Genomic DNA, 9,342 nt, shown 5'->3' on the forward strand with positions numbered 1-9,342 from the left:
AACACGGGAAATCGGATCACACAATACTGTATTCTGACTGATGTTTTGTTGTTCAAGCAAGGACATTTCTTCTTTTATAAATATTTACAACAATCTGTTACAAGAAAAGCCCAAATCATAAAGCATTAATGAAGAGCTTCTTAAAACCACAAAAGGTTACAAATTACGAGAAATAGAACCAACCAACTTACAGTACAAACAAGTATACAGTACGAGCTACAAATATACAAATATAGAAATATATTCTGAGGTTATAGCAACCTTTTGACACAGTAATGCCATTCCTTGTCAGAAACCACATGTCAGTATAAAAATATAGACAAACAATGCTTTTGTACAAAATATTGACATCATGTATGAATCCCCATTTTGAATGTGCAAATTAACACTGATCAACAGGAGAGAAGGGAGTCCATTTTGGCCTGTTAGTCATGTAGTTCAGTTTTTCTTCATTCAGCACCACACCTTCATCTATTTGGACTGCTTAGTATAATCCTGTGTATTTGTTGTCTTAGACCATAGAGTGTAGCATTTAAGGTTACAGAGCCCCTGTTGTCATAAAGTAGAACAATCCTGGGACAACGATCACTGAACCTGTAGGACTTAAATCCTCATCTCTGCCTCCTCGCTGTGCTCCAGATGGTGTTCAGTTGCGCTGATCATGGACGCCGAGGGGCCCTGCGAGACGTTGAAGGGCGTGACAGCCGGAGAGCGGGCTGCCAGCGGCGAGAGTGAAGGGGAGAAACTCGGAGACATGGCGACTGAGGAGATGGATCCCTCGCTGCTGAGGGGAGATCTCCGGAAAGAAGCCAGGTGAGGGAATGTCCTCCCCATGGCGGGCTTAGGAGGTACAGTTTTGGCCCCCGGATGAGCCACGGAGGTAATAAGGGGCGGCGGGTCGATTCTGGGCTCGGACTTTGCTTTGTGATGAAATGACCTGCGAACATTAGGAGGAGCGGTCTCGTCCTTTAATCGCGCTATTTCTGTGAATACGTTAGCTAAGGGCTGGAACTGGGGGCACCAGTTCAGTAGGTAGTCCCAGTTGTAGCTGCCCCTCAGCTCCTCGTCACTGGCCACTATGGCTGTTAGGGAGCCATCTACAGCGGGCTTTCCATCCTCTGGGAAAGTATAGTCTTTGGGGTGGGAGATGTTGAGTCCCCGTCCCACGCCCAGATATCCACCCCCCTCATCCCTGTAGACTGGCACCTGGCCAGCTAACAGAGTACTATTCAGACTGCCCAGCTTCTTCCCTTTGAACCAATGGTTAGCATCTATGGAAGGCTCACAAGACACATCAGAGAGCTGGTCTGCATCCTGCTGGATCCCAGAGTCTGGGCCTCGGGCAGAGATGCGCTCCTGCATGGAGGAGGAGATACTGGACACTCGAGGGTATTCGTTGATCATTCTGATCTCATCGTCCTCTGCTGCCTCTGCCTCGGCTGAGCCACGCCCGCTGGAGTGGGAGGGATCCAGGGAGCCGCCACGAGTGTATGGACCCCCGCTGTTCCCCCCCTGATCGGCCGGGTATCCAGGAAGCGCCTGATGGTAGATCATTTCATTCCCCGCTAATTTAGTTTCCTCAAGCTTGTGTAGCCCCGTGCCCGAGGTTGGTGTTCGTCCGCGTGCTTTTTGCTCGCTCTTCTTGCGCCTTAATTTGACAAAAAACAGCGCTACAGCAATTATGATTAGGATGACTATGGTCCCGAGTGAAACCGCGATGACACTGATAAGCAGCAGGTTTATGTCTGTGGCTAGACCGAAAGAGGTATGGGTCACATCGATGGTAACTTTGGCGGTTGCTTTGCGGGACGCCTCCAGAGGGCTGTGGGCGGTCAAGTCCAGAGTCATCAGACGCACCTCTCGTTTAGAGCGACTCACATGTCTGCTGTAGCTGTCCACCTTCAAGGAAATCACACCTGTTGATGTGTTGACTTCAAAGTAAGGCGAGCTGTCCGCTAGAGAGTAGAGGACAATACCGTCCACGCCTCCGTCCTCATCTCGGGCCTGCACTTGGCCAATGCTCTGCGTTTTCTTTGCTCCCTCAGGCACTTGGAAGGAGAACTCCGAGGAGGTAAAGACAGGATCGTACTCATCCTCCCCTGTCACATATACCTGCACTGTGACCGTGGCAGAATAGTTGCCAGCGTCCATGGCGACGACCACGAAATGGAACAAATCCACCTTTTCAAAGTCAAAAGTAGAGCGAGTCCGCACCTCCCCCGAAGTTTGGTTGACGAGGAAAGCCTCTCTTCCCTCCTTAGAGCCGTCTAACATGTAATATCTCAACTGTCCAAAAACACCTCGGTCATGGTCAATGGCGTGCAGCATGGTGACTAAGGCATTCTGGGGTTGGTTTTCCCTGATGCTAGCAGTTAGTAGCTGGAGGGGGAAGTAGGGCCTGTTATCGTTGATGTCCTTCACCTCGACACTGACGGGGGCCAAGGCATAGTGCCCTTGGCCATCAGTGGCCTGGACCACAATCACATGGGACGACTGCCTCTCGCTGTCCAGAGGTCTCTGCAGCCTCAAGGCCCCAGTGTACTGGTCCACCTGGAACAGCTCTGTCTCGTCCCCTGAGCTTATGAAGTACTGCACCTCTCCGTTGGGGGCAGAGTCTGGATCGATGGCAGACAGATGCAAGATCTCTGTCCCTGCTGCTGCACCCTCACTCAACACCACGCTGTACTCTGCCCGGCTGAAAGCTGGGGGATTGTCATTGGCATCTACAACACTGATGCGGATAGGCACACTGGAGCTACGCTGAGGGACGCCGCGATCTGACACCACAACAGTCAGATTATAACTCGCAACAGCCTCAAAGTCCAGCCCCTCGACCAGGATCAGGCTGCCCACGGTCTGGAAACCCCGCCCCTCCAGGAAGCGCACGCTGCTCTCAATCTGGAAGGCGTTGCCTGAGTTGCCACTAGCAATGGCAAAATCAAATCCACAGTTGTCCCGGGACAGGTCGCCATCCACAGCTTCCAAGGTCAGGATAGTGGATCCGGGGAGGCCATCCTCAGACACAGTGGCTCTGTATTCTGATTGGTGGAAGATGGGGGCATTGTCGTTGACATCGGACACCTGCACTTGGACAGTGGCGATGGAGGAAAGGGATGGGCTGCCCTGGTCCCGAGCCTCAATGACCACCAGGATGGGGGGGCTCTCGAAATCAAACTCTGTCTTTTGGTTGATGAACAGAGTGCCTGAAATGAAATGGTTAAGGGTGTTGTTAAAGATTTAAATGTGATTATACAAACAGCAACTTGATTTTAATCCTCTATCCAAAATTCTGCCTTTTAATGATATGAATCATTCATTACATACTGTAAAATGGTCGATCATTAAATAAATAACAGAAAATTATTCAAATCAATCTGTTTAATTTCTGCAATTGCTGTAGTGGGTGTGGGCGTACGTATGTAGGAGGGAATATTTTGGAATTATTTGAGGTAAAAGAGTCATATTGGAGAGCAGGAGAGAGAACAACTTGTCGCAGGAAGAGTAGCCATTAAGACAATTATTTTCTGATCTTATCTCTAGCAAAACATCTAAAGCAAATAACTCTTAAAATGACTTTTGACAGAAAAAAAATATATATATTTTGCAAAGCCTGTTGGAAAGATATTCAAACCCCAATGGTACCTCCAAGAGCCTTAGGGGATATTTCTCAATGAAGTGTAATTAAGAGTAGACCTGGTTAAAAAAAGGGTGGGAGCCACTGAACCAGGAATCATAAATGTGCATGCAGTGATCTTACCATTGCTTGGGTCAATGTAGAACATGTCCCTGCTTGATGACATCACTCGGTAGGTGATCTTCCCATTGTCTCCAGAGTCACGGTCAGTGGCTGTTACTGTGATGAGTGCACTGCCTGCTGGGAGGTGCTCTGATACGGTCACCTGAAGAAAACACAAATATGTTTTACACATACAGTACTCTAACAGATCCACTATGGATACTTCAACAATTACATGTACTTTTGGATGAGTGGCAAAATGTCCAGTAGATTTTGTTTCTATGTTTTCCCCCCTTTTACGTCAGCATGATAATACATTGAGTGATGGGGTATGGAGTCGTGAAAGGAGGTATAGGATGGGGTCTGTACCTGATACAGGTCCTGGGTGAAGGTGGGGGCGTTATCATTCACATCGTCCACCAGCACAGTGAGGTTGGCCTCGCTCTGGTGTTTGGAGTCAGATGCGCGGACGGTCAGAGTGTACCAGGTCCTCTCCTCGTAGTCCAACGACCCGGTCAGAGATACCCCTCCTCCGTAGCGATGGATCCCAAACATGTCTTGGCAGCCTGCCTCCAGGTGCAGCGTGTAGGAGAGGGCCGGTCCAGAGTCCACGTCATTTCCAGTTACCTGGGTTATCACCGTGCCAATCAGGGTATCTGTGTGTGTGTGTGTGTGTGTGATGGGGTGGGGGGTGGGGACGGCAAAAGAGTAGATATTTAGGTTCTAGTATCACTTTTTTCCTGAATCGTCTCCAATTTTCTCCCCAGTTGTACAGTTATGTACAATTCCCCCTGTCTCAGTCGTTGCTCTACCGGGTGCTGCTTCTTTTCACCTGACAGCAAGGACATAGCATGTGGGAGGATCATGCTATTCCCCCCCAGTTCCCCTCCCAACCGGACAGAAGCCCCGACCGACCAGGACTAGTGCAGCGACCAGGACTCATAACCCCACCGGCTTCCAAATCACAGATACGGCCATATGTTGTGTTTGTAGAAATGTCTGACCAAGCTGGAAGTACCACTGCCAGGAATTGAACCCAGGTCTCCCTCAGACACCCTCTGGTATCACTTTTCTTACAAATTTTAAGACTTTGACTTGTTCTCTCATTATTAAGGAATATTCTGTCAAAGCCGCGGCATCAAACAGACAGGAAATGAACAGAACTTGGCTATACGTTGTTTCATAAGAAAGGGCAGACTTTTCTCAGCGAGTCCCACTGAGCGAGCTGCCGATGTGAGGCTTTGTGATAAGATCTTTGGACTGACTTCCAGTGTGAAGTTGACTTACCCTCAGGCACTCGGATCTCGCGAGGCAGGGGGATCATGGGACTGTTGTCGTTGAGGTCGATGATGATCACGGTGAGAGTGGCAGAGCCGGCCAGCCGCGGGCTTCCCCGGTCCGTCGCTGTGACAACAAGCCTGTTGCCACAAAAGGAATATAAGCATCAAGGATTTTTCTTTTAACCTTTTATGAGCCATCTTTCATAATGTTTCACCGCCCACTAAGATCAGCTGCTTTTTCAGATCATCAACAGTGTTGGGCAAGTGACTCAGGAAATGTAATTAGTTACTTATTACTCCTTTAAAAAGTAATAGAATTACTTTACTTATTACTTGGTATCTCCTTTTAGAACTGAATCCACTTTATTGGAAAATGTAACCGTACACTACAGGAGGAGTCAACAAAGAGTCAAGCTGCATAGTTTTTATTTGTTTGCCTACCTAGGACAACAACAACAAAAAAACGCATTTTGGCAATGCAGTAGTCTCGCATAGTGTAGCCAGACCTATTTCTACACTTCATTTTAGCACTGTGCCAGCGCTAGAGAACGTAATTAGTGCAGTAACTTGAAGTTACTTGGATTAGTAACTTTAATATAATTACTTTTTTGGAAATTGTAATCCCTTACATTACTAGGTACTGGGAAAGTAATACAATTACAGTAACACATTACTTTACTTACTTAAATCATAAAAGAGACCACCCCCTTCCCCAATACAAGAAGGCAAGGTATTTGTGAGGGGAAGTGAAACAGTACCATGGCAACAAAAAGTTAAAGCATGCAGAAAGGCAGAGCTGAGCTGAGGGGAACCACATGGCCGGCTGCAAGACACACTCGAACCACAGAAAGGGCGTTGTGCAGTGCAGGGAGAAAGAAAGAGAGAAAACAGAGGAGCAAGCCTCACTTTGTTTGTGTCCAGATCTCTCTGTCCATGATGGCTGCAGTGGTGATGCTGCCGGTCAGCGGATCAATCTTAAACAAGCCGCTCATGGACGAGGACCTAATGGAGTAGGTCACCTGACCATTCTGACCCTGGTCCAGGTCATCTGCTGCGACCTGAGGAAACCACCAACCCAGATTGGAAATGAAAACAAGGGAAGATTTGCCACAGCTGTTTCTGTGTAACGTGAACTGATGAGCAATATTGGACTTGGAAGTCAGAGTTTCTAAAAATGGTGTATATGGGCCTGGCTGCATGGCACAAATGAACCTATATTCAGTGGGGACATTGCAAACGAGCTGAATCGTTTCTCAGCAGCACTGAAACTCTCCAGATTTCTGAAGTTTGAAACTGAGTGCTTTCTCTTCTACGTACGACTTCACACTTATATAACAGCCAACCATAATAAATGTGTGGGGGACAGGCTACTGCACCTGGATAATGGGGAAATTGTAGCCCTGTGCCTCTCTAATGTAGGCTACATAGTTCTGCAGCTGGAAGCGTGGCAAGTTGTCATTGACATCCTGCAGGATTAGGTTGACAGCCATGTAGGAACTGGAGGCTGCCGTTTCAGCTTTCACCACAAGGCGGAGTCTTGGGGTTTCCTCAAAGTCCAGTGCCTCAGAGTTCTGGACCCAAATTTCACCTAATTCAAAAAATAACAGCGGGTCAACACATATAGTATAGATATGGAATATCCATTTTTGAAGGGTGTATTTTATCATTCCTGCACTTACCAGTAATGGTGCTGATTCCAAAAGAGTGCATTCTGTTTCCACTGAAGATACTGTAGCTGATACCAGTTTGGGAGCCATCAGGGTACTGGGCCTGAGTCTGTGTTACTGCTGTGCCTAGGAAGATGAAACGCACGCATGCACGCAAGCACGCACGCACCGCACGCACACGCACACGCAAACACACACACACACACACACACACACACACACACACACACACACACACACACACACACACACACACACACACACACACACACACACACACACACACACAAACACTTTATTCTCACTCATACAGTCAACATACTGCATACAGTTTGTTGACGCTGCTGGGTGAAAACCTTATATAACAGCTTTGTTCTCAGCTTGACCACCATGCATTTTTCAGTTTATTCCCTCCACCAGGGAGGTTATGTTTTCGGTGCCGTTTGTCTGTCTGTCTGTTAGCAGGATTATGGAAAAACTACTGGACCGATTTTCATGAGACTTGGTGGAAGAGTGCATGGGCCAAGGAAGAACCCATTACATTTTGGAGCGGATCCGATCTGACTCATGAAATTTGCATATCATAGCAGACTGGACTATTGACCTTGGCGGAGGTCTGTGCTCTCCGAGTGCACTTCAAGTTCAATATGTTTTGAAACAGTTTCATATGTCCAAGGAAGTCAGAAGCTCCTCAACCCATAGACGAAGATGTCATCCTTCAACTGAAGTTAGAACTAGACTGTTACAAGATTTTCGCAGGACAACAGCAATATTAGTTATCATTAATACATTAGCAGAAAAAAGTAATTGAAAGTATTATAAGTTCATATCATCCAAACCTTTAGAAGCGTTCTCCTGCAGGCTGACATCTCGTGCGTTGCGAGAGAAGCGGATACCCCTGTAGCTCTGCTCCCTGATATAAACGATCACCACCCCGAAGGAGGACTGAGCGGGGCTGCCCTGGTCCATGGCCTCTACTATCAGAGTTCTCTGGTTTTGGGTCAGAGTCTGCAGCTTCTCTGTGGCCTGGATGTCTCCAGTCAGGGAGTTGATGGTGAAGCCCCTCATAGGGTTGGCAAAGCGATAGAACACAGAGCCATTGGCGCCAAAGTCCTTGTCCTCCGCCCTCATGGTGGCCAGCACTCGACGGTTGGACAGGCTGCTGGCGGAGATGTTGATAATAAGCGGGTCCTGGATGAAGAAGGGAGCGTTGTCGTTCACGTCCTGAATGTAGATGGTCACCTGAGCCGTGGAGTTGCGCGGGTCGGCCGGGGATGAGTCGGTGGCGCAGACCTCAAAACTGTAGGAGGCGGTTTTCTCTCTGTCGATGGGCGCCGCTGTGATGATGCGGCCCGTGTTCTGGTCTATCATGAACATGCTCCGGGCGCCCTGGCTCAGGAAGTAGAGCACCTGGCTGTTGGGGCCTTGGTCCAGATCGACCGCTTTCACCTCCAGGACAGGCGAGCCGATGGGTACGTCTTCGGACACGTCAGCGGTGTAGCTGCTGCTCTGGAACTGGGGGCTGTTGTCGTTGATGTCCAGGACGGTTACCTCCACAGTGGCTGTGCTGCTGAGGGCGGGGTGGCCGTGGTCCTGGGCTGTAACTGTTAGGGCGTACCTGGCCTTCTTCTCCCGATCCAGGCGCCTTGAGGTGGACAGCACGCCTGACTGTCTGTCCAAGCGGAAGTCTCCTGATGGGTCTCCAGCTGCAAAGGGAGCGATAGAACATTTAGAAATTATAAAGGTTGTTGTAGGAAATATGAATGCATGGTAGCAGCCAAGGCAGCTCATTTAAAACATGGATCCATTGCTCACCTGTAATTCTGTAGTTCATCTCCCCACTGTCTCCCATGTCCTGGTCGGTGGCTCTGAGGGTAAACAGAGGCAACGGGTCCAGGTTTTCAGGCACCTCTATAGTGTAGTAGAGACGTCCAAAAACAGGGGCGTTGTCATTCTCATCACGCACTCTGATCTTCACAGTGGCTTTGGCATAGTTGGGTGGAGTGCCTCCATCTTTTGCATAAACTGTCACAACAAAATAAAAAAAACAAGACATCAGCACGAACAGCGTTTTCCGAGAGATACTGAAAACCCCATGAGCGATTTCCATTTCAAATTCAATCTTATGTATCCTGAAGTAATATGCATGTTTTATTGATCGAGAAGGTGGTGCAGGAGAGGCAGAGGGCAGCACCTGTCACAGTGTAAAACTCCTGGAGCTCCCTGTCCAGTGCCTTGGTGGTTGTTATGTCACCCGTCGCTGGGTTGATGCTGAAGCCCTCGTCTGAGATGCCTCCATATATCACCTCACCATTGGTTCCTACAGGGAAAGACACACAGACAGTAACTACGCTGTGATTCAAAAGTGGAACGCAGAAAATTAGCCATTTATTCCAAGCATGTGTCGGCCAAACCAAACATCGCCCCAGGCGTAGGAAAAATGATGGCCGAGAGCTGTGAATACACTACGGTACTCCTCTCATGTAAACACAATTGTATTGCTTTTTTTTATTCTTTGTTTGTAGTTTGCTGTCTAAGCATTTGGCAGCGCCGGCCCTCCCTCAGGTGTCTGGATGCCAGATTGCGTGCTAACAGAGTAAACAGTCTGGCAACCTCACCTGTTTACTTCACTAATTGCTCTCGGAGAGAAAGTTTATAA

At 48.4% G+C, this 9,342-nt stretch overlaps 1 protein-coding gene across 1 annotated transcript in view; it reads right to left on the reverse strand.

Moving 5' to 3' along the window:
• Positions 1-603: 603 nt before the first annotated feature.
• The window catches only part of LOC310777414 (protocadherin-16-like), a gene marked incomplete at its 3' end in the record, with an annotated part of 95,266 nt that continues 86,527 nt past the window's right edge, over positions 604-9,342 (reverse strand). Inside the window, exons 13-22 of the mRNA XM_083637744.1 lie at positions 8,878-9,003; positions 8,499-8,708; positions 7,523-8,389; positions 6,696-6,809; positions 6,393-6,604; positions 5,923-6,074; positions 5,024-5,154; positions 4,106-4,392; positions 3,758-3,899; positions 604-3,203 (exon numbers count right to left, since the gene is read on the reverse strand). Coding sequence (XP_083493870.1) covers positions 604-3,203; positions 3,758-3,899; positions 4,106-4,392; positions 5,024-5,154; positions 5,923-6,074; positions 6,393-6,604; positions 6,696-6,809; positions 7,523-8,389; positions 8,499-8,708; positions 8,878-9,003 — 4,841 coding nt within the window. The remainder of the gene's footprint in view (positions 3,204-3,757; positions 3,900-4,105; positions 4,393-5,023; positions 5,155-5,922; positions 6,075-6,392; positions 6,605-6,695; positions 6,810-7,522; positions 8,390-8,498; positions 8,709-8,877; positions 9,004-9,342) is intronic.

Source organism: Poromitra crassiceps (genome assembly GCF_964638095.1).
Source record: "Poromitra crassiceps genome assembly, chromosome: 5".
NCBI classification, from domain to species: Eukaryota; Metazoa; Chordata; class Actinopteri; order Beryciformes; family Melamphaidae; genus Poromitra; species Poromitra crassiceps.